This window comes from Salvelinus fontinalis, chromosome 21 (genome assembly GCF_029448725.1).
Source record: "Salvelinus fontinalis isolate EN_2023a chromosome 21, ASM2944872v1, whole genome shotgun sequence".
Lineage (NCBI taxonomy): Eukaryota > Metazoa > Chordata > Actinopteri > Salmoniformes > Salmonidae > Salvelinus > Salvelinus fontinalis.
Genome location: NC_074685.1, coordinates 37,411,214 through 37,435,943, shown reverse-complemented (window position 1 = coordinate 37,435,943; position 24,730 = coordinate 37,411,214). Strand labels below are relative to the sequence as shown.

The following is a 24,730-nucleotide window of genomic DNA, read 5'->3' as shown; positions in this document are numbered from 1 at the left end:
GCTGCTTGAATGTCTTTGGGTCTGCATCTATAAAGGTCAAGTACAAAATAGTGGTTAAATAATAAAGTTAAATAATCTGTGGCTTAGATTGAAGTTGACACAAATGATAAACTAAGCAATAAGATGCAACAAACTACTACACATATGAAAGACTGTACCACACAGGCCAGTACAATAGTCTACACATGGAGAGGAACCTAAAGGCACATACAGTACCAACCAATACTACTCACCAGACAGGACAGGTGTGGACCAGTGTTGCCTTGGCTGCAGTCTTCTGGTTCACAGCTGCTTCCTTCTTAACAGCCGCCGCCTTAGTATCAGTCAACAAGTTCAAGTTCAACTAGAGAGGAGCATATTGTACCCGTAGTACAGAAATGACTTAAAATGGTGGACATCTCCTGATCTGAATGACAAGAGCGTGTATAAGGTTTTGTTCCAGCCCAGCTCAAAAATCATAGCCTATCGCCGTGATTTGTTATGTTGAGTCAGTTGTTAGAGCTGGACTGGGACAAAACCCGTCACACACTCCTATTCTTCAGGTGACTTCCAGCAAAGACTTAAACCAAAGCAGGAGAATAATGTCCCAGGTTAAAACAGCTTACCTAGTTGAGAGGTGATAAGACTCAGGCACAACTATTGGTTCTGGAATAGAGAAGGCGCAAATAAGGTTAGCCATTTGGCATCAATAATGTGACAGTAATTCTCTCAAAAACGATTAATGTAAAACCCACCATAGCAGGCAAGAATAAATACGGTTCCATAACCTTGCCTACTAGCTATACTAATGACCTGCTGTTCAGAGGGTAACAGCAAACTTTTCCTGCAGTAAATTAAGCACACTGTTGACTCGAGAGGATGCTAATCAGTCTATCTCTGAAACCTCTCAAAAATCCAGACTAAAATAATACAGCTAGCTAGGGTAGCTAAAAGTCAAGTTTAAAATCCCGTTAACGGGATCGATATGACAACAGCCAGTGAATGTGCAGGGCGCCAAATTCAAACAACAGAAATCTCATAATTAAAATTCCTCAAACATACATGTATCTTATACCATTTTAAAGGTAATCTTGTTGTTAATCCCACCACAGTGTCCGATTTCAAATAGGCTTTTCAGTGAAAGCACCACAAACGATTATGTTAGGTCACCGCAAAATCACAGACAAATACAGTAATTTTTCCAGCCAAAGACAGGAGTCACAAAAAGCAGAAATAGAGATAAAATTAATCACTAACCTTTGATGATCTTCATCAGATGACACTCATAGGACTTCATGTTACACAATACATATGTTTTGTTCGATAAAGTTCATATTTATATCCAAAAACCTCAGTTTACATTGGCGCCATGTTCAGAAATGCCTCCAAAATATTCGGAGAAATTGCAGAGAGCCACGTCAAAAAACATAAATACTCATAAACTTTGATGAAAGATACATGTTTTACATAGAATTAAAGATACACTTGTTCTTAATGCAACCGCTGTGTCAGATTTCAAAAAGCTTTACGGCAAAACACAATATTCAATCATCTGAAAACAGCGTTCCGCCACAAGAGCAAGCCATACAGTTACCCGCCAAATTGTGCAGTCAACAAAACTCATAAAAAGCATTATAAATCTTCACTTACCTTTGCTGATCTTCGTCAGAATGCACTCCCAGGACTCCCACAAGAAATGTTTGTTTTGTTCAGTAATGTCCATCATTTATGTCCAAATAGCTATTTTTGTTAGCGTGTTTGGTAAACAAATCCAACGTCAGGAAGCGCGTTCACTAAAAGCTGACGAAATGTCCAAAGTTCAGTAACAGTCAGTAGAAACATGTCAAACGATGTATTGAATCAATCTTTAGAATGTTTTTAACATAACTTGAATAACGTTCCAACCAGAGAATTACATTGACTTCAGATGAGCGATGGAACAGAGCTCCCTCATGTGAACGCGCATGGTCAGGTCATGGCAGACCTAACTAATTCCCCTCTCATTCGGCCCCCCTTCACAGTAGAGGCATCAGACAAGGTTCTACAGGCTGTTGACATCTAGTGGAAGCCGTAGGAAGTGCAAACTCATCCATATCTTGCTGTGAATTCAAAAGGATCTTGTTTGAAAATCGACCAGCCTCAGAATTCCCACTTCCTGTTTGGATTTTTTCTCAGGTTTTTGCCTGCCATATGAGTTCTGTTATACTCACAGACATCATTCAAACAATTTTAGAAACATCAGAGTGTTTTCTATCAAATATGAATAATAATATGCATATATTAGCAACTGGGACTGAGGAGCAGGCAGTTTATTATGGGCACCTCTGTGCACCTTTCATCCAAGCTACTCAATACTGCCCCTGCAGCCATAAGAAGTTTAATGGCCTATAGCTTTGTCCAACGTTCGCAGTTACTCCATAGTAGCCTTTACTCCGTAGGTAGCTGATCCTCCATTGCCGACAGTGAAGCGGGCACCTGGTTGATGCTGCAGTAAAGAGCCAGAAAATCAGCAGTGGTCAGGAACAGTCCCTCTGACAGCTCAGACACCGCAGTCTTCACCTTCCAGGTGAAACATAAAAACCGGAGCTGCTGCAGCATTATTTAAATGCAAGTATTAGCCATCCAGGTAGCTAGCTAGCCAAGGCAAAAAACTGATTTGATGTTGAAGTCCTGTAACTTTTACATTGAAGATCACAATATTTATGTGAACAAAACAGAGATTTATAAAAAATAACACTTTTTACAGGAGCTCTCCGCCCATGCGACCTCACAGCACCATGGTAACCATGTAACTCCCACATAAGCAGATAATTAGCATTTATGTATTTTTGGGGGGGTAAATACAGGAAAATTATATTGATAAAAGTCACCTTGTCAGAGAGATTTACACGGTTATCAAACATCACGCCAGAGTAAGCCTACACTGAAACAAAGCCCTTATTTTAGGTGTTTCAAAAATCCCCTATGGGAAAAGTGAATGGTGGAAAAATTATTGGAACCACTTCCCTGTTTGACTCCACATGGACAACTTTAGCCTCAATCTGCCAGGAGTGGTATCTTAGGTGGTGCTGTAGATTTACAGGAACTTTACTGTAACGTCCTGACCAGAGTTATTATGTGTTTTGCTTGTTTAGTGTCGGTCAGGACGTGAGCTGGGTGGGAATTCTATGTTGTGTGTCTAGTTTGTCTGTTTCTATGTCCAGCCTAATATGGTTCTCAAACAGAGGCAGATGGTAATCGTTGTCCCTGATTGAGAATCATATATAGGAGGCTTGTTTTGTGTTGGGATTTTGTGGGTGTTTGTTTCCTGTCTCTGTGGTTGTCTGCACCAGATAGGTCTGTCTCGGTTTTTGCACATTTTGTTATTTTGTAGGTTGTTTGTAGTGTTTCACTTGTTCTTTTATTAAACATGTTGAACACTAGCCGCGCTGCACTTTGGTCCTCTCCTTCACCTATGGAAGAAAGCCGTTACATTTACAGAATCTTGCAAATAAAAAGGTATCAAGCCCAGTACATTCTTGTAGCCATCTTTTAGTATTTTCCACCTAGAAATTATTAGATAAACAATGTGATTTATATTATGGCATTTAGCAACATGAATGAGATTATAGGCCTGCAGTTTTGGGAATAATAACCCGTTTTAGTTAAACGTGAAACCCTTCATTAGTACAAGCTTTCCACATACAGATTTGTTTTTAAATATATTTATTTACAACACCAAATTTGAAAAAGAAGAGCTTGACTCAAAAAGAAAAAAAAGAAAAGACATGACAAGAAAACAGTTATACAATATTGATCTTAAACACGAGTTACAATTTGACTTTGTACAGTATGCATATGCAACTTTCATAAAGGAGGTAAGAGATCTGAGGTATTTTGATTTATCACCATTTGCATTTACATTCTTGTAGGTATGATATTCTCCCATAGGCGGCTACTGTTTTACATTGGCCTAGATTCAATCCAGGCTGAGGAAGATCCGTGTTATAGCGCGATTGACATTTAAATGTAATTTCCGATTGAGCAGACGTTTACCATGAATGTCTCCACGAATAGGGGAACGTTGCCTTTACATCGTGATAGCGGACAAAATGTGATCAGATTTTATCTGGCCCTTTGTTTTAGGTGTGGCATTGTCCCATAGGGTTTTCTCCAAAAGAACAGCCGATTCAGGTTAGGTCCAAGAATCGAAAATGGTAAATCTTTTTTTCCAACAGACTGTCGTGGGAAAGATGTTTTTTGTCATTATCTCAGGCAAAGCTGTCTAATCTGGAGATTTACTGTCTGTGTTGGGAGTATCTGACAGCTCAAACCCGTTCTTACCAACTTCTAATTAGTGGCTGTAGGAAGAGAACAATGGCTGTAGATTATAATCCCTCGATTTGCACTGGCAGGTCAGATTATAGAATGGGATTAGAGAAAATCATCCTCCCATACCAAAACTAGGTTATATTCTGGAAGGCATTTCATGGCATGGAGAAGACAAGAGCCTATGGTCAACTGTACTGTAGCTAAAAGTAAATTATGTCAAGGCAAATGATTTCATCATATTCTCGACAAATTCAGTGCAGTTTTATGTTGAGGGAGGATTCTTTTTTTGTTCATGAGCATGGCCTTATTTCTATTACAGCATATTGGATGACTGTCATTCATATTCCATTCACACAGTTCAATGTAACCTCGATAGGTTTAGGCTACTACATGATACTCAAATTTTCCCTATACCCATCATGAGGTTGCGACAACCTAGCCTATGAATGACAGTTTACAACATAGGTGCACACAGGTCAAGATAAATTTTTTTAGATGACAGACAGTGACACGTGGACAGACCGAGATGCCTTCAATAACGCCTTGCACACTCTTGCCTGCATCTAGCTTATCTAGAGTGTAATCATTAGTCCAACAGTTGAAAACGAGAGTTTCTATTGGACAAATTCAGGTATTTTTATCTCCGTTTCGTTTGCTTCCATTTAAGAAACGTTTTTCACCAGAATGCACTCTTCTCCTCTCACATTTTCCCTTTGTTTGTGGACTTTAATGAACACCCCATCAGCTGTATGTGACCAGGCGAAAAAACCTTTCCAAGCCAAACCATGTCCTAACTGCTACACACAGCCTATATCATTGTCCCCATATTAGCTAAAGTAACATCCTAGTCAACAGAACTAACACGTTCGTAAACCCACTACAATCATGCAGAAAGGTTAGTGTATAGTCAGTCAGCAGTTACACCGGTGGGCCCCGGTGGCAATAAATTAATTAAACCAAAAGCTTACCTTGACTTGGAAGAGTTACAGTGTTGTGTTGGATAGTCATAGCCAGCTAGCTAACATAGCCAAACCTGTCTGATCAGGATGAACAATATCTAGTAAAACCTTTTTTTATTCTATGTGCTATGCATTTCGCCAGGATTTTCGCATCACATTGAAGTGTAAGAAGCCTCCAGTTTTTTAAATGGACTGGATCTTTATACTTACCACCTGAGTCCTGTTTAAGTAGTAATGAAATCAGACCTTCTTGTTGAGTACCTGAAAGTCTACCATTTTTATAGGAGTAATTAAAACATGCTAATAATGGATCTTTGAGTACATCAAAAAGGTTTGATATACCTTTACTGGTATACTGTCAAGCCCTGGTGTTTTTCCAGACTGAAAAGATTTGACCTCAAAAAGGTCCTCTTCTGTAAATTGGCCTTAAAACAGGTATTTTTGTAAATTTGTTAATTTTACAATATTAGTAATAGGAAAGAAATCCTTACAGTTCACATCGTTCAGTGGAAATGGAGGAGACTGAAAAGAAAACATATGCTTCCTCTTTCAAAAAATGATTTTGTGAATCATGGATTGCATAATAGACAATGCAATGGTATATTATGCAAATAGAGAGTGCCATATATGGATCTGTGCCATTTACTTTGAACTGGACTGTGTTTACAGCATGAGCGGCCGTGAATAGATGCGCTTGTTCTAAGATCAAAGTGAGTGCTGCATGTAGCCACATTGTCACGTTCTGACCATAGTTCTTGTGTGTTGTGCTTGTTTTAGTGTTGGTCAGGACGTGAGCTGGGTGGGCATTCTATGTTGTTTGTCTGTTTCTATGTTTCTATGTTTGGCCTAATATGGTTCTCAATCAGAGGCAGATGTTTTGTGTTGTCTCTGATTGGGAATCATATATAGGTGGCTTGTTTTGTGTTGGGGATTGTGGGTGGTTGTTTCCTGTCTCTGTGTTTTCTCTGCACCAGATAGGGCTGTATCGGTTTGCCACATTTTGTTATTTTGTATTTGTAAGTGCTCACTGTTTATTTGTTTAATTAAACATGTTGAGCACTGGCTACGCTGCGTGTTGGTCTGATCCCTGTTACACCCTCTCTTCTAGTGAAGAGAGGGAAGGCTGCCGTTACACACATGTGCTAGTTACTGAGTTATTAGCCCAGTTATAGATCATTTGTAGTCAGCAATAGGGGAGTGATTCCTTCCTACACGAGAAAAAAACTTATACATTTCCAGACATCTTTAAAAAGTAAGTCAAGTAAAGATCTTTTTTTGTCTTAAAGAGGCAGTGTTGTATTTTGCGACAGGCTTGAATAAGCTAAGTAGCCAATAGGCAGAGGGTAGCATAATTTGTCTGATTATCTGTAATAATGCATTTTATTTTGTAAAGTGGTTTCTTGCATCAAACACAACATTTTCAGTCATCTCTTTGTCTGAAGGACAAGTGAATAAACATTAATGCATGTTTTTGTCTAAAGTTCCATGGAATGTAGGCCTACATTGAACACCACACATTGACTGTTACTGTAGGCTGAATGATAGAACATGTTAAAAATGTTATGGGATGAATTTTCTCCATTGCTTTTGATGGTAAGCCACTCTGGTAGGCCTACTGTAAGGGTGTGAACTGGTGGCAGAGAAGTCAGACGCAGGAGAGAAATAACTGTTTCAAACGGGCAGTGTATTTACAAAAAAACACCGGAAAACATAATAAAAATCAATGGGTAACATAACCCGACGCACACCAGTACAGACGTACACATACACTTACAATAAACAATCACCCACAAGGACAATGAGGGGTAACAGAGGGTTAAATACACAACATGTAATTGATGAGATTGGAACCAGGTGTGATGGAAGACAAGACAAAACCAATGGAAAATGAAAAGAGGATCAGCGATGGTTAGAAGGTTGGTGACTTCGACCGCTGAACACCGCCCGAACAAGGAGAGGGACCAACTTCAGCGGAAGTTGTGACACCTACATTATGATCAAATAGCCACAGTAGCCTATTTGGCCACAATCAAAACTGTAACTTAAAGCGGGTACAACCTCAGTGTTCACAGTAAACGCAAATGTTCACAACATTCAAGTTTGCACTCAGCAGACCTGAAACTTGCTCAGTGACTAATAAAATTAGAGGGAACATTGCTGGTAACTCCCCAATCCAATGTAATGGGTACTCTTGTGTAACTTTAGGAGTTTGAGGCATTTTGGAACATCAGACTTTTGGAACAGTTTTAAGGCTGAAAAGATGAAAGGGGCACACAACAGAGTAAAGGTATTTGTATATATTATGGATCCCCATTAGCTGCCAAAATCAGCAGCTACTCTTCCTGGAGTCCAGGTATTGCATGGCAATAAGGTTTCACTACTATCTAACCCGTGTAGGGGAAATTTGAAAATATAGTTTACCAAGCTACCAATAACTTCACACTGATTTGGACCAAACTTCTTCCTACTGATGAGTACGACATGAGGAATCATAGCCCTTGGTCAGGACTCTCAGTTCCATTAAATTACACATAACAGTCATTGGATGAAGGTGTCTTCTATATGGGTGGTTTTGTTAAGAGCCCCGATGCTCGGTCTGAACATTAACACGCATCACTTGCGGTACGGTTTTGGAAGCATAAGGACTTTATCTTTCATATCAGCGAGAAATCATTTTCATAAAACAAAAGGTTAAATTGATACACACCTTTATAGGGTTCAGGTTCCCACACGGCCATATCTCCATGTTACAGCACGTGTTTACGGTAAACAGATGGACCGCATGTGCTAGATAGCTATCTAGCATGCTCTGAACACATGTGTAGCAGAAGAAGGTCGCCAGAAACATGTTGTCACTGACAAATATTGTTGGCTGCAACTGTGATAAAGCCGATTAAAACATTTTACAGTAAGTGTATATTTAGCATTTGCGTAATTCTTTTTTGTGATATAAAAGTAAAGGGCTTTATGTTTCTAGAACTGTATCGCAATGGAGAATTGATTCACGTTTAGGTAGATGGAGTATTTGGCTGTTTTGGCTGCCAGCCTACCTCTGAAAATAACATAAAAGGTTCTTGGACCCTACGGAGTAAGGTTGGCTCCTTAAGAGTACATCTTGGGGTAGAGAAATCTCAAAAACATTGTCAAAAGCCATCCATGGACCCACCACACCCCATGCCAATCCCACCCCAACAACCAGTATATTTTCTGTATGTTTGACAAGTAGTATGAAGATGTGGCTTTGAGTATTGCTTCTCCATACTATGTAATGTATTCCCTGTGAATCTGGTGATGTTCTTTTCACCCTGTTCAGAGAAATTAGGCAATGAAGTCGATTGCATTATCTACCATAATGTAGTTTGAAAGTACCATGTTCTGACCACTAGATGTCACTGTTCATGCTGTTCAACATGTTTTCACTTTGTCATTATGCGGTATTGTGTGTAGATGGGTGGGAGAGAAAAAAACTTATTTAATCAATTTTGAATTCAGGCTGTAACACAACAAAATGTGTAATGAGTCTTCCTGAAGGCACTGTAAGCTACACTAAAGCTAACGTTAAGAAAAATATAGTTTACTTAACTAAACTTAATTTGCAAAGTAGTTTACTACATCCAAACTACTTAGTGAAAAATGATCATATCTAAATCTGAAATGTCAGACTACAAATTCCAGAACAGATGACTGAGTCAGATATGAACAGAATGTGTAATTTAGTCTGTTAAACATAACAACTGAGAATTAGGCACACACCGTGTTTCAAATTTGGTTCAAATACCACTAAGCTACTGCAAAATGTAATTGAATTACTAGTTGAACTACATTTAGTTCACTACCTCCCAACACTGAATCTAATGTTAGAATATAGTTTTTTTTCTAGGTCATCAAGCTACTCCAGATAGCAATGATAGTATGACACACGCAAAATGTATGGTCACATTTGTGTTTATGTATTGTTTCTTTGTATTGGGAAAGAATGCTTTTACTGAAATGTCAGTCCTCTGAGGTTTCGCCATTGCGAGGCCTTTATACTACAGTCGGCCAGTAGGGGGCAGTGAGACATGTTCGCTTCGCTCTGGGACTATATGCGATCCTGCACCTGTGTGTTATAATTGAGAGAACCTTTGAAAGGGAAGGAACGTTCTCCTGTTTCATTATTTCTCCTGTGTTACAGGTCAGTAAAGTGCAAAAATACACTGAATACCCCAATATTGTTTTGTAACTTGCCTGTTGAAGTGAATGTAATGGTTTTGAACAATATAGTAATTGTATAAGTTCGTACTAGACAGAAAACGCATGTCTATTGTAAAATGAAATGATGGCGGTGCATTTGTTCTAGAAACAACGAACTCTTGAACATTTTTTTTTTAAAGTCACTCTTGACAATATCCTAAGGGTTTAGAGAATTTAATGTTGTAACTGATGTTTAAGAACTTTGTAATTGTTGTACTCTAAATGTTAGAAAAGCAGTTAGCATTTGGCTAACTGCGGTTAGCTTTTGGCTAGCTCCGGTTAGTCGTTTGCTAGCTTCGGTTAGCGCTATGCTAGCTTGTTCAAACATTTTCCAATAATTAGCATTCACGTCAGTTGAAATAGTCTGGTCTTTCTATTAGCCCTTACACTGGGTGAATGTATTTTTAGCATGGGTATAAAGTAAACTTATATTGAGTTATACCAGACTTTAAGGGCTTTCATGTTTTGGAGTCTATTATGGGGCTATAGTGGGGAACAGTCAACTAACGTTACATAATTAACGGTATAACCTAAACAGGTGAATTAAAGTTAAGAGTAAATGTGTTTCGGGTATAAATGTAAAGAATTTGAAATGTCATATTTTTGATGTGTAAATTGATGTATGTTTTATATGTGAATGAACTAATATGTCAGGGATTTATGAGACAGATTATTAAATACACTGAAGAAAACAAAAGAAAACATTGAAATACGATGAAAAGACAGTTTTCACTTGAGAGAATGTTGAATACAATAATTGAGAGAACCTTTGAAAGAGAAGTCATGTTCTCCTGTTTCATAATTTATCCTGTGTTACATTAACTATTTTCTGCTGCACCAGTCCCAAAACTGGGACCTGTAACAATAGCAAAGACTAACAAGAGGATCTGAAACTATGACTAATAAAATTAGCAAGTCAACATGCTTTGGGTAATAGCCAGTTTATTGGATTAATTTAGCCGATAGCTTCCATGCTAGAATGCAGAATTAATCATGCAGAGATAAAATGTCCTTTTGTTGCATGCTATCGATGGCTACGAGGTGTCATCGACAGTACATAGTCCTTACTTTGTGATCTAGCAAGCTTTTAGTTCATAATATAAATTAATGACACTACTACACTATGCTCAGCTGGCTAGCCTAGCTAGTCCTAGGCCTCTTCTTTAAATATTTTATTGGCTGGGTAGGGTAAAACTGAGATACAAAAAAAAGATGTTAATAATAATTAAAATGAAACAAAAGTCAATGTACTCCTTCACTTGGTAAAATGTACTCAGATCCCTACACAGGCTCTGGAGCCTGAAAGGGGGAAGCATTTTCATTCAGTATCCTACAAAGTTTCTGCTATGAAATCCAGGAGATCCCAGAACCTTTTAGCCACTTTCACAATTTCCAATTTCTTAGATGTTTTGTTCGTTTGACCTGTACAATTAATCACTTGCACAATAAACAAAACAAAATCAACCTTCACGATTAGTATTTCAGGATCTCTCAACTGACTGACATCCACAGACTGTTGGACATCATCTACTTGCTGCTTTGACAATTTTCACAGCTTCTGCATAGGACACCTCAACAGCCCTGATCGTTCCTACTTTGACCTCCTCCACCCTAACAGGGCACCACGGGAACTCTGGAACAATTGCAACACTGTGCATCCTCACTGATTCAACAATGATATTCCGTTTTCAAAAACATGGCCAAACATTTTACATTTATGACATTGAAGTGGGTTTTGTACATAAGCTCGCACCACATATCTCATATATCCCAGCTTTATACAGGTCAGGAGAACTTCTTCATTAAACATCAGTAACACAGAAAGTCTTTCCCCCTTTCCATTCACAGTGCAGGTTAAGCGACATAAATCAACTATTCTTGACATGTTCATCTTAAACTATGAAGCCTCCATATCCATCGAGATGCCGGATAAGATACCGGTACCCTACTCCGATTATCATAGCATTCTACTTCATGCTTCGATAATTTGTGCGTTCTCATTTTGTTCTTTTGACACATGAAATCAACATCATACCACTTCCTGGTCATTCTGACTGACTCCACTTCTCCATCTTTGTGACCGCAAACGTGAATCGCACTCCAACAAGGAATGGGGCATTATCATTCCCAGGCTTATCTTGATTTACAACATCTCCATTCTTATGTTCCAGTATTCCACTCATTTCCTCTATCTTCACTAGGGCCAACAGAATCGAGCATTACTTCTGCTTCCGCAGCAGTTAAAGAATGTTTTTGTGGCCCATATGAATATGATGAAATTATGGAAATGACCCAGATAGGCAAATGAATCATAGCATAGACTGTAATGATGGCGAAAATGTCGATACAAAATTAGCTGATGAAAATATATCGATTCAGCCTATAAGAAAATGTAGGAGTGATGTTTAATATTAAATGTGCAAATGTAGCTACATCATGTAAAATCAATTAGATTTTGGCATAGGATTTTGTCCATAGTTGTCTTGAGATCACTTCATGATATGCAAATAAACTATGTATCAAATTATAATTCTTATTTAGTCTTTCCCCCTAAAAATCTCTAGAAAATAAAAGTCTGATCTGACATTCTCTCTTGAATTATTATTATTATTTTTATGTATAATAAGCATTAGGTCAAGGGATTAGATAAACAATGTGATTATATTACATTATTTAACAACATGAAAGAGATTAGCCTGTAGTTTTGGAATAATATTAACCCATTGTAGTTTTAGTTGATATTGAAACCCTCACAAACTTTCCACAGAATTTTGAAAAAGTATTTATTTACAACACCACATTTGGAACAACAGAGCTTAAATAAAAAAGACAAGCAAAATACACTTCATTCTTGATAAGAAAAGACAAGAAGGCACTCAATAACACAGTTATCCTCTTACCACATGTTCTTTGATCTATGGTTACACATAAATTACATTAAATGAAACCGTGACATGAGGACTGTATAGCAAGTAAGCAAGCTAACATTATTGAATGCTGCCAAACACGTTTGTTTTATCCAAAGACAAACCTGGATAAATAAAGCTGACATAAAAACAAACAATAAGTCCAAAGAGAGGCACATTGATGATGTTTAGGCATGTGGTCCATAGCCCTGTTCTCTCCATAGCCTCATAGTCCAAAGATTACTGTTTGACCTAATGACTGGGAACTCGGGTGAAATTCATACAGCGCCCCTGAACAAAACAAAAGGCAGTTCCTGTATTATTTACTTATTCCATTTAAACCTTTTACTTTAAGAGGTAAGTTATTGAGAACACATTCTCTTGTACAATAGCGACCAGTTAGGCTTAAATGTATCTACTGTATTCTATATTTATCCCGAAAATATACAGTATAGACCTTCCCTAACATATACTATATTTCATTACAGTTGTAACACCTCCCCACCCCCACATCAGCCTAATTCTCATGAACAATGGTACATGGTATTCAATTGTTCATGCCTCACAGCTTGCCTCTTCCGTAGACGGTGCAGACTGCTCAGACCTGCTCTCCACTGGTATGAAGATTAGAACAAGCAACCATGTCAAACCAGCTCTCCTCAATATTATACTGGTAGTGTATGTACCCATTAGCCTCCACCATATATGGATTGATGTATCTCAGATAAATGAGGTACATCAGTTACAAAATGAGCTCATAAATGGAGTCACTATATACGTGACATAGCATGGAAATTGTTTTGACAACTCTGCATAGAGTTGACATTTACAATAATTGATCATAATTGAACTCAATTGAGGCAGCCGGCTTTGACTGTAATGGGTAAGGAGGAGATGGCGAATGGGCCGGCGAGTTGTCACGACATCATTATTAGCCAATCAAACTAATCAAGCGTAAGAGCATTACTGGCTGAACAGACAGCCACTCCCATTCTGTCAAGAAGGGAGCCACCATCATGAGCCCAGTCAGATAAGAGCAGGTACCAGCCCCTCTAAAATCATCCACCAGAAATCACAGCTAATATATCATCAAATATGTTTTAGGGAGTGTTTGCTTAAAACAGAAGATAATTGTGTACCTATGCCTCGATTCATAGGCTATATTGACAATTTATCCAAGAAATAGAACATTTATCAAATTCAGTACAGCAATTTACAGATTTAGTACAGTATAATCACATTAACACCAATTACAGAGGGTACCCACCCCCACCTTTCTCAGTAAAAAGATACTGGCCAGCGTCACCCACCTCCGTTAATGAGAGGGCAATGTACGCCCAGTCCAGCGTCTTAATGAACGTGTACTACAGTACACCAACACAGCGTGACAGAGTAAGTACAAACACAGCGTGACAGACGGGGAGGTTAAGAGGACAGAGGTCACACGCTGCCCCTTGTTTGTCCCCCCCATCCTCGTTTACATCCAGCCCTGCGCGGCTCTTTATCTTGTAGTGAGCTGTGACATGCCAGAGGCCTCACAGAGAATAATGGTGCTAATAGGCATTAGGGGGTCAGAGTCTCACAAACATAGACATCCATCCCTACTCTCTTCCTCTCTCCATCACCCATCTATAGGATCCCTCCATCCCCCATCCCATATGGGTATGGGGGGACAGTTAATGGCTAAAGCTGTCACCTCCTCTCAGTGGACAGAGTGGTAACTGACCCGTCATGTCCTGTCTCTCCCTTACTGCCCCTCATCCCCTCTCCACTGATGAGCACGTCTGCTCGGACCACTAATGAGCCAGACAAGGTTACTAACGTGTGAACTGGGCAACATTGACCAAGCAGAAGAGAGATAGTTAAGTATGTCACTTTCTCCCTTTCTTTGTTCATGAGTTTGTTGCAATCGGGGTTAGGGTCAATTCCATTTTCAGTCAATTTAGGAAAACAATTCAGAAAGTAAACTGACCGAGTACATTATACAAGGGGGTGCCTTACCCTGTCCTGTGCTGTTGGTCTCAGGACAGCAACTCGATCATACTGTCGCCTGAGTAACGCCACCAGCGCATCAAAACGCCCCTAACAACGAAACAAAGTGATGATAAAATAAGAGTCAACTCGTTGGTTTAATATACAAAACCAGTTACTGACAGCCATTGTCAATGTGGCTCTGAAAGCATGGTGACTAACCTTGATGGGCGTGTACCATTTGGACTGTTCTGGGGTGTGATAAGTAGGGGGTGGTCTCTGAGGCATTGGTTTTCTAATGATAGGTTCTTCCACCTCCTCTTCCACCATTGTGACCACCGCATTCTTGGCTTTCTCGAGCCGTGCACCTTCCTCTGTGGAACCTTTCTCACCCCAACGAACCTAAAACACAGATTACAGCAGGTTATTTCACATTTTATACCGTTTATATTCGTTTAGCACAAAATAACCATTCAGAACTTTAGAGTAACTAACACCACTCAAAATAAAGTGACGCAATTTGCTGTCAAGATATAGTACAGCCCAAATATAAAAATGTATTATAGTTCAATGGGGTAATACTCATTCAGACATACAGTTGAAGTCAGAACTTTACATACACTTAGGTAGGAGTCATTAAAACTCGTTTTTCAACCACACCACAAATTTCCTGTTAACACACTATAGTTTTGGCAAGTCAGTTAGGACATCTACTTTGTGCATGACACAAGTCATTTTTCCAACAATTGTTTACAGACAGATTATTTCACTTATAATTCACTGTATCACAATTCCAGTGGGTCAGAAGTTTACGTACACTAAGTTGACTGTGCCTTTAAACAGCTTGGAAAAGTCCAGAAAATTATGTCATGGCTTTAGAAGCTTCTGATAGGCTAATTTAAATAATTTGAGTCAATTGGAGGTGTACCTGTGGATGACATCATGGGAAAATCAAAATAAATCAGCCAAGACCTTAGAAGAAAAAAAATCTAGACCTCCACAAGTCTGGTTCATCCTTGGGAGCAATTTCCAAACGCCTGAAGGTACCACGTTCATCTGTACAAACAATAGTACGCAAGTATAATCGTTATGTTTGGAGGAAAAAGAGGGAGGTTTGCAAGCCAAGGAACACCATCCCAACCGCGAAGCACGGGGGTGACAGCATCATGTTGTGGGGGTGCTTTGCTGCAGGAGGGACTGGTGCACTTCACAAAATAGATGGCATCATGAGATAGGAGAATTATGTGGATATATTGAAGCAACATCTCAAGACATCAGTCAGGGAGTTAAAGCTTGGTCGAAAGGGGTCTTCCAAATAGACAATGACCCAAAGCATACTTCCAAAGTTGTGGCAAAATGGCTTAAGGACAACAAAGTCAAGGTATTGGAGTGGCCATCACAAAGCCCTGGCCTCAATCCTATAAAACAAATTGTGGGCAGAACTGAAAAAGCGTGTGCGAGCAAGGAGGCCTACAAACCTGACTCAGTTACAACAGCTCTGTCATGAAGAATGGGCCAAAATTCACCCAACTTATTGTGGGAAGCTTGTGGAAGTCTACCCGAAACGTTCGACCCAAGTTAAACAATTTAAAGGCAATGCTACCAAATACTAATTGAGTCTATGTAAACTTCTGACCCACTGGGAATGTGATGAAATAAATAAAAGCTGGAATAAATAATTATCCCTATTATTCTGACATTTCACATTCTTAAAATAGAGTGGTGATCCTAACTGACCTAAGACAGGGAATTTTTACTAGGGTTAAATGTCAGGAATTGTGAAAAACTGAGTTTAAATGTATGTTGCTAAGGTGTATGTAAACTTCCGACTTCAACTGTACCTCCATGCGTTTCATTCCTCCGATACCTCTTCCCCCATAGTATGATGCATCCACCATGGGCCACTTCCTCTTGGGTAGAGGGTCCACCTCTGGTTCCTGTAGTGGAGGGAGTCCGGGGCGTTAAAGTTACTCTACAATGGTGTGACGAGAAAGACATAAAACACTTGGCACTTCTAAGAATACTACCATAGAATCTAAGCACTCACAGGTACTGGAGGAGGAGGTAGAGGAGGTGGGGGGCGACGGGGAGGGGGGTCCTTGATCACCTGTAGCATGTACAGTATAAAACAGTCAGCAGTTATTCAACAATTAATTACTATGTGCTGACATCTCTATCTACAACTGTATTAACTCATACTCTCTCCCTGCCTTACTACCGGAAAATACAGCCGGTCCTGGAGGAGGCTGAACCACTCACAATAGTGCAGCAGAGCGGCCAGAACCACCACATCAGAGCCAGACCCAGCAGCAGGAGTAGAACTAAGATCAGGACCAGCACCACTGTCCCATCAGACTGCAACAGGAGACATTGTAAAACAAAGCAGCCCACGAAATAGACTTCATCAGATGATGTGCGACTTCATATCTGACGTTATATCACAGACTTCATCAGACTAGACTTTGGTGGACTAGGACGGAGCAAACTCTATGTCAGTAGAATGAGGCCGTTTTGTTCTGAGTGTTGGTGTGACCTGTGACACCGATACTCACACACGTTGTAGCGGAGATAGTGAACGGGCTTGAGATGTAGGACTGACCGTTGTTCAAGCTGATCAGCACATCTATCGATCTATCGTGAGGGAAAAGAAAATCCAGCACAATTCTATATTATTGCTTCGCGTGTGTGTGTGTGTGAGAGAGACAGAAATAGGGAGGGCGAGAGAGAGATACTAACAATGTAGGTCAAACTTCATTTAAGTATCGGTCTGGCAGACCAACCGTTGAAATGCCAAGGCACTGTGCCATAGCAAATAGGCATGCTGGTGGACAGGGTAAAAACTAACACTGGGTCACAAAGTCTAACATATGACGTCTTCCTCTAAGCTGTTTTAATGATAGTGTGCCAAACCATTTTGGTGTGTCTCACCACTACACATCGGTTCAGCCTATTCGGTCACCTTTTATGAAGAAACCAGGCAGAGTCCCGTAATGGATTAGGGATGAACAGCTGCCATTCTCCAGCCACCACCAGGCTTTTATTATATTTTTATATCATTTGAAGTTGTTTCTTTTGCTTTTATAAAGCGATGAACACCTGTTACCCGTCGAACACACTACCCACCCTGAATGGAAGTGTGTGTAGTCGCTGACTGTGGAGAGTCTGGGTTGCTGTTGTGGTTCAGCTCTCACGGCAACCAACCAACAACATGACATTCCTTTGATCTGGCCAACTGAGCGCGCTCAGTAGCTCACTGGCCATTTATGGATAGAGGAAGTTCAGAGGAGAGAATTGAGTGGAGCACTTACTGTCCGACTTCATGCAGCACTGGTGCTGGACACAACAAATAGCCATCCTGCACCACACTGGGCCTCTCATCTGGGGGGAGGGGAGAGAGAGAGATAGAGGAGTGACGGAGAGAGAGGGAGAGAGAGAGCGAGCGCACTGGGTGAGCTCAATGCCCTCTCAGTGAAGAGACTGTGTGTTGTGTTCTATATTAAGCAATAAGACAGATACCAGCTCCATGTACTCAGCTAGCTGCATAATGTTCCCTGACCCTACTAAATAAGACACTGTTCTGTTCTCTCTGAAAGACAACATTCACTCCACGCCCTCAGTACTTCATTAGTGTGACTACTTCACGGGGACATTTAGTAGACTGCATCCTGAGCAACAAGACTGAAGTGCACCGTTGGGTGTACAGCTACAAAACGACGGTGGCGTCTGGTAAACAGGAGTGAATGTAGTATGAACACGCGCTTGAGGGGGTTATTGTCAATCTGCAGTCTTACAGTAGGTAGGGGTGTCAATATTGGAATGCAGAACATGCCACATTATGGAGCTTAGGGTATACTAACTGTATGTCTTCTGGTTGACAGTGAGAACGCAGATCACTCCATCCTGGCTCCTGCCACGGGTGAAGTCATATCCTCTCAGGACGATGTTGAAAGATTCTACAATTTTATAGAGGGGCCCAATGTCAGGATTTTCAGGCACAAACAAATAACAGTGTTACCCAATAATAGTAGTGGCATCGGTATGTCAACAAACTCGAGCTCTGCAATGTACCATTTACGCAAACACTAGTGGGCTCTATCCTGAATATTTCTGTGCAGGACTGCTTCAAAATCTGTGAAAAATAGAAATGATGATCACGTTAATGACATTGTATGTGTCTTGACGTTTATTTGGACGTATTGTTGTATGTAATTATTCTGACCGAAATCACAATGCTTTTGAGTGCACGAAATCCAGCCAGCACTGGGAATACTTGGTCTTTGCTGTCTGCAATGTCAACAAGCTGTGGGTACAAGAGGAAAGCATATGATATTACACAACATCGGAAAGATTGTCTTTCCACATATACGTACAACATAGCACTCTCTCTCCCTCATTGTCTGTCCACTACTCTCTCCCTCTGTTTTCTGTACATCTACAAGACAGCCTTTTCCCCCTCTGTTGATGTTTTCCCTTCTGGTTTCAAAGGCTGATCTAATGTAATGAAACCATAAGAGGAAGCAGGCTGGCACGATCCAATTAGATGATTAGAGTACAACTAACTTCCTGTCCAGACTGCTATCGCTCTCTAAGACAGACAGACGATCAAATCATAAAACGGGTACGCTCATTTTTCTTCCAATATTATGGTACCCATTAGTAGTTCCAGTATGGATTCACTTCGGCAGTGTTCAGAGATTTCAATGTAAACAAAATAGTGTATTGCAGTGTGTGTATTTCACGTGTGCTTATGCAGCCTTCAATTGACAGAAAGGCGAGAGCACTGCATAAAACAGATCCCTAAAAACACTCACCTGGCTCTCATCAAAGTCTTTCACACCAACACAGTACACTCTAGCACCAAACTCCCTGGCAGTGTTTGCCTTCAACAAAAAGAGAGGAAAATAGCTGTGTACCAGTCAGAGGTCAAAGCACTTCCAGCAAGTACTATTTTATTACTCATCACTGTTTAGTAGAATGGTATTACCTCCTTTACGGTCAGTTCATAAGGATAGACTTCCAGTTTCCCATCAGTCAGAGCTACGATAATACTGGATGACCGTGTGACCTGGGCCTTCATCTGCTCTGAGGCCTACATAGGGGAAGCCATGTTTTAATGTACAACAAAAACAGTCCAACAACAAAAAATATAGAATAGATTCAAATAGAAAATGCTTACCGACTTCATGCCTTCGTGCATGTACGTTTCACCAGCCGGCCTGATTTTGCTTAACTTTTTCAAGCCTTCATCTATTTCATATCTACAAAGAGATTCTATCTGAGAAATTATGTTAATTGCCTGTGTGTGTGTGTGAGAGAGAGCAAGAAAGAGAGAGAGGAGAGAAAGAAAGAGCAAGAGAAAGATGAGAGGGAGAGGGGGAAGAGGGAAAGAGAGAGAGATGCTTAGTACTGTGACAAGTGAGAGAGTGTGTGTGTCTGTACCTGTCTCCAGTTAGTGGTAGAATCACCTCTGCTCTAGATGAGAAAACTATGTAGGAAACTCTCATCCTAGGACTAAAACAAACAGAAAAACACCAAGGAATGGGATCAAACACCAAGAAGTTACTAGTCATTTTGTATTTAAAAGACTAAACTTACAGTAGGCCAACTTATCCCTCCCTACACCCTTTGGAGCTAACCCTTTTCTCTCCTAAATTACAATTATGCACAGTTGTTACCACAACCAGCTGTTTCAGACAACTGTTCTGGAGTTAAATTTAGTACCCCACTATTAAGTTTTAAAATAATCCCACAAACTGCATCCAAGTGGTGGAGCTACATTTGATCAAATGCCTATTGGCTACTGCTTGAAAAGGATTTGCCCCACTTTCACATGAGTGTGTTAACTGTGTTAACTACTAACTTGATTCCTCACTGTGTAAATATCGTATGTCCATGGTAAATCATTATTTGACTAAAAGGGGCCCATTCTTCTGTTTCATGATTCAGATTGTAAAGTTAGCCATAGTATTGATGGACGGTGATGTATAGTGTTCAAGACAAGTTGCTCATGTCACCTCATACACAGAGCTTGGACCTGAGAGTATGGCTTTACTTCACTTACCTCACAAAGCGGTTGGTGAGCTGCTCCACAAACTCATAGATCTCTCCCCAGTTATCATGCACACTCCCAGACCTGTAAAGCAGTCAGAAACACTCCCTGAACCAGAACCAAACAAACCCTTACAAGGACTAGACAGACTGAAATAGAACTCGAGTCATTTAAATACTATGTAAAGGAGTATTTTACAGTGCAATCTGACACCTGATAGATTCTATAGAATCGTGTTGATTCAAGTTACTTTACCATAAAAACACACTTGTAACTTTTATATCAATTACATCTTGCATGTGGTCTGTAGGCTATAACGTTACTTACCTGTCTAAAACGAAATAAATATCAAAAGCTCCATGGCAAGATGCCTCTTCGGTATTACAAAATAATGTGTTTAGGCCTATTAGAAAGGTAAGCAGGAGTGCAATCCACTGTCCGTTGATGATCATTGCCTTGATAAAATAAAAATCCTCATTGAGTTTGCACATCGTACTGTACCACCACTGACTAGACTAGACTAGACTACCTCACATGCGCTTTCTTCGTCTGGATAAAACAGGACTCAAGACTGATTCCTGATTTTCCAACGACAAAATCGAAAATAAACTAACATGACATTTACGCGACATGTTACTGTGTGTCTTTGTAAATACTATGTATCGTCCTTGACACTTGTGGGTAACTGTTTAATTGTCTGAATTGAGAGAATAAAATGATTTGGGGCGTGTCTCCTAGAGAATTACCGCTGATACTGTGACAGTACCGTCTCATCGGAAGTGAGCATGCGCAGGAGAGTCGAACAAACGCACAAGTGCGCCTTTGAACCCTATTTGCACCCGAGTCTCACAGGGTTTCCCAAACTCTTCCTGGACCCTTCCTTCCTGCGCGCACGTTTTGGTTTTTGCCCTAGCGCTACACAATTGATTCAAATAACCAACTCATCGTCAAGCTTTGATGATTAAATCAGCTGTGTAGTGCTAGGGCAAAACCAAAATGTGCACACAGGGACGACGACGCGAGGACCGAGTCTGGGAAACCTTGTAACTACACCACCAGCACAGTGGGCGGGGAGACAGCAGGTGACACAATATTTTGTTAAATATGAATAGCTTATGGAACTATTTCAGTTCGACAACCAAACTTTATTTGACACACAATGAATTATAGACAAAACCATAGAAAAACGTGGATTTGACTTAAGTAAAAAGACTGAAATAAAAAATATTGTTTAGTTTTAAAACTGAAATTCGACAGATTCTGGTGTCCTTGTCTTTGTGGACGTGACAAACAATGTGGTATTTGCTCAATAGGCTACTGTGTGGAGTGAATTCCAGCACTGTAAACCCATCAATGAGCCAAGGTTTATCTGTCGCCCGAGGAGGATACAGAAAAGTGCATCTCTCCATTTACCCGACACACACTCGCGTTTATCGTCGTGGCGGCGGGGCATGCTTGCACACCAGAACATGTCCCGCCGTCACCTAAATCCACTATAGTTTGTCCCTATTTACCAAATGTCATGAATTCAATATCCAATAGAAATTGGCTTCTACTGTACATGCATGCACTGGCTGGCCTTTGATACCCATGACCTCTTTAGACTGTCCATCCATGCACCGACACTTTCTGATTGTCAGATATCATTAATGTCACCCATCTAACAAGAGGATAAAGGAGGGGCGGAGAATTGTCAAATCTCATTGTGCAGATTAGATTAGACTATAAAACCAGCTCCTCCAGTCGACCAGTCCCATGGCATGTATTGGTGGGCATCTACAAGGCACAATACACTGTATAATACAAGCAGGGATAGTGCAAATAAGAGAAGCGCAGATCTTACCACCAGTCAGCTGTTTGCAATGGTAAGTATTGTTTTGGATTTAGAGCGTTTTTACACACGTTTTGGGGGGGCATTACTCAAACAAATGATTTATTCTTAATTGTCAGGCTAATGATATGAATTCTGATGTTATCTGGTTCTCAGGAGATCCTGGAGGCGAGAGCGGCGCAAATTGCGCAACGATGGATAACTGACATTTTTACGCGCGTCCACACCACCTGCGACGTTCCCGAACACGCAGTTTTTGGACCATGTGAGCTTAATCACACCTCTGTTTATGACAGCATCGCCTTCATCGCTCTCAAGTCTATGGACAGAAGATCGGCACCATACATTTTAAGGGTGAGAACATGCACTTAAATCCATGCGTCTTAAACTAATGTGTTCCAAACGATTGGCCGGGGGCAGTTTCTCATGCTCGAATAAATGTCTAAAATGTGTCTAAACTTTGTTGGCCAAATGCTTGACTTGTTTTTGTAAGACCGGTTTCTATTTGGCGACACAGGTGGACACCTCAGCGCACAAAATGCCCACTGACGGTCCGATGTGGCTGCGGCTCGTCCAGTCAGCCCGGAGCAGCGAGGAACAGAACCTGGAGGCCTATGTGAAGAACGGACAACTGTTCTTTAGAGCCCTCAGGACGATCCAGAAGGATGAGGAGCTTTTGGTGTGGTATGGGAAAGACCTTGCCAAGCTTCTTCTACTGAACCCATTGCAGATGCAAAGCAAAGGTATACATACTCTATGAATGTGTATTACAATATATATATATATATATATATATGTTATTCATAGCAATTTTTATGATTTAACTATTGACTGCAATTAAATATTAAACATTAAAACTAGATTTCCTTAATATGTTTGTACAATTCAAAGAGTATTGGCAAAGGTTTATGTCGTGCAATATTGGCAGAATAATGTGATATTAATCCATATTCATCTTTGTAACCAGGTGCTGGTCCATACACATGTACAAACTGCAACCAGGGCTTTGAGTCTGAGTTCCCTTTCCTGGCACATTGGAGATTCCTTTGCACACAGAGACAACCAAACAGCCACACCACCAAACCTGGTCAAGACAACACCAACCATGTGAAACCTGGCTCCCTTCCCGTTCCTGCCTTCAAACTGAGCCATCCAGAGACAAGTCCACAGGATGGAAAACCTGCAACAGACTTCCACAATCTAGCCAGGGATATGGAGAATACCAGTAATAAGACAGGCTTGTCTGGTACCAGGTGGGCAGGGAGTGCCCTCAAAAGGAAACACACAGAGGAGAATAGGAATGGCCCACAGCCTCTAGTCATAAAGCAGGAACCACTGGAGAGAGGTTACTGTACTTTGAACTTGAACCAACAACCTAGCCCGGTCACCTGTCACCTGCCCACCAATATAATAAGGAGCACCTTCACTAAAGACAGAACCGCTCAACTAAAACCACAACTGAAGACCTCAGGGCCAGAAGACATCAGATCCAACCCACAGAACCAGAGCATTCAGCCCGGAAGTGGCCCAGCAGTGGAGCAGAGTGACTCAAAGAAGAAGGCTCTGAAAGACACTCTGTCTGTATCTCCATCCCGCTCTGAGGAAACCTCCACTAACTCTCCTCCTGTCACCTCTGCCTTCAACCAAGTCTCTGCCTCGGAGAACAGGAGAAGTGCCTTCTCCCAGCCCCCACGCTCTGTTCCACTTCCCCAGACTACCCCCCTGCCTGAGAGGGCTAAAATCTCCATTACTACTCCCTCTACTGCTCTCCACAGACCTGTGCTGGTCCAGGGTGTTTTGAAACAGAGGCACCCTCTCTATAGCCCAGCAGCTCTCTGGCCCTGGACCCCAGGGAGACCCCTGCAGGTCCCGATCCCCCCCTCCCCGGTGCTGCTGTCCCCTTCCGTCTCACGACTCTCGCCCCTCTGCCAGCCGGCTCAGAACTGGTGTGCCAAATGCAACATTTCCTTCCGTCTGACTTCAGACCTGGTGCAGCATATGAGGTCTCACCACAAGAGGACGCTGGATGCCACAGGATCTGCGTGTGGGGCGAAACAACAGCATCACAGGGAGAGGGAAGAGAGGCTCAAGTGTTCCATCTGCAGCGAGGTCTTCAGACAACGTCATCACCTCGCACGTCACTTGACCTCTCATACATGAGTTCAGTGAGTTCTTATCATTAGTAAGGTATAATATTCATATTGATGAAGATACTAATGGGGACCTAATTAAACACATGCACTAACTATTATGTAATTATTATAATGTACATTAACAATGCAATGACATTTTATTTGAAACATGTATGAGTCTGCTTACATGTAAAGTATAATTTTCTCCCCTTAGAAATAGTTTAGATTTTTTTTAAATTCTCAATTCAGTCAAATGTGACATTTTTAGTATGCTATTTATTTTCTCATTATTTTACAATAAATTCTTGTTTTTTACATTACAATATTTTCGGTGTGGATGTGACTTGATTAGCTTAGTT

General features: G+C 40.7%; 2 protein-coding genes across 2 annotated transcripts; one reads left to right on the top strand and one right to left on the bottom strand.

Moving 5' to 3' along the window:
• Positions 1–12,248: 12,248 nt before the first annotated feature.
• LOC129818830 (anthrax toxin receptor 2-like) lies at positions 12,249–21,188 on the bottom strand. The gene is made up of 17 exons (XM_055875088.1): positions 20,736–21,188; positions 20,421–20,492; positions 19,799–19,870; positions 19,536–19,617; positions 19,344–19,448; positions 19,171–19,239; positions 18,579–18,659; positions 18,428–18,488; positions 18,217–18,312; positions 17,668–17,737; positions 16,912–16,990; positions 16,619–16,714; positions 16,407–16,466; positions 16,201–16,296; positions 14,582–14,761; positions 14,390–14,470; positions 12,249–12,679 (listed from the first exon to the last, which is right to left on the bottom strand). Exons 1-17 carry the CDS (start codon positions 20,897–20,899, stop codon positions 12,641–12,643), a joined length of 1,503 nt encoding a protein of 500 aa, XP_055731063.1. The 5' UTR covers positions 20,900–21,188; the 3' UTR covers positions 12,249–12,640.
• A 58-nt stretch (positions 21,189–21,246) lies between these two features.
• Positions 21,247–24,659, top strand: LOC129818829 (PR domain zinc finger protein 8-like). The gene is made up of 4 exons (XM_055875087.1): positions 21,247–22,273; positions 22,396–22,593; positions 22,757–22,982; positions 23,207–24,659. The coding sequence occupies exons 1-4, from the start codon at positions 22,169–22,171 to the stop codon at positions 24,397–24,399; spliced, it is 1,722 nt and encodes a 573-aa protein (XP_055731062.1). The 5' UTR covers positions 21,247–22,168; the 3' UTR covers positions 24,400–24,659.
• The last annotated feature ends 71 nt before the right edge of the window (positions 24,660–24,730 follow it).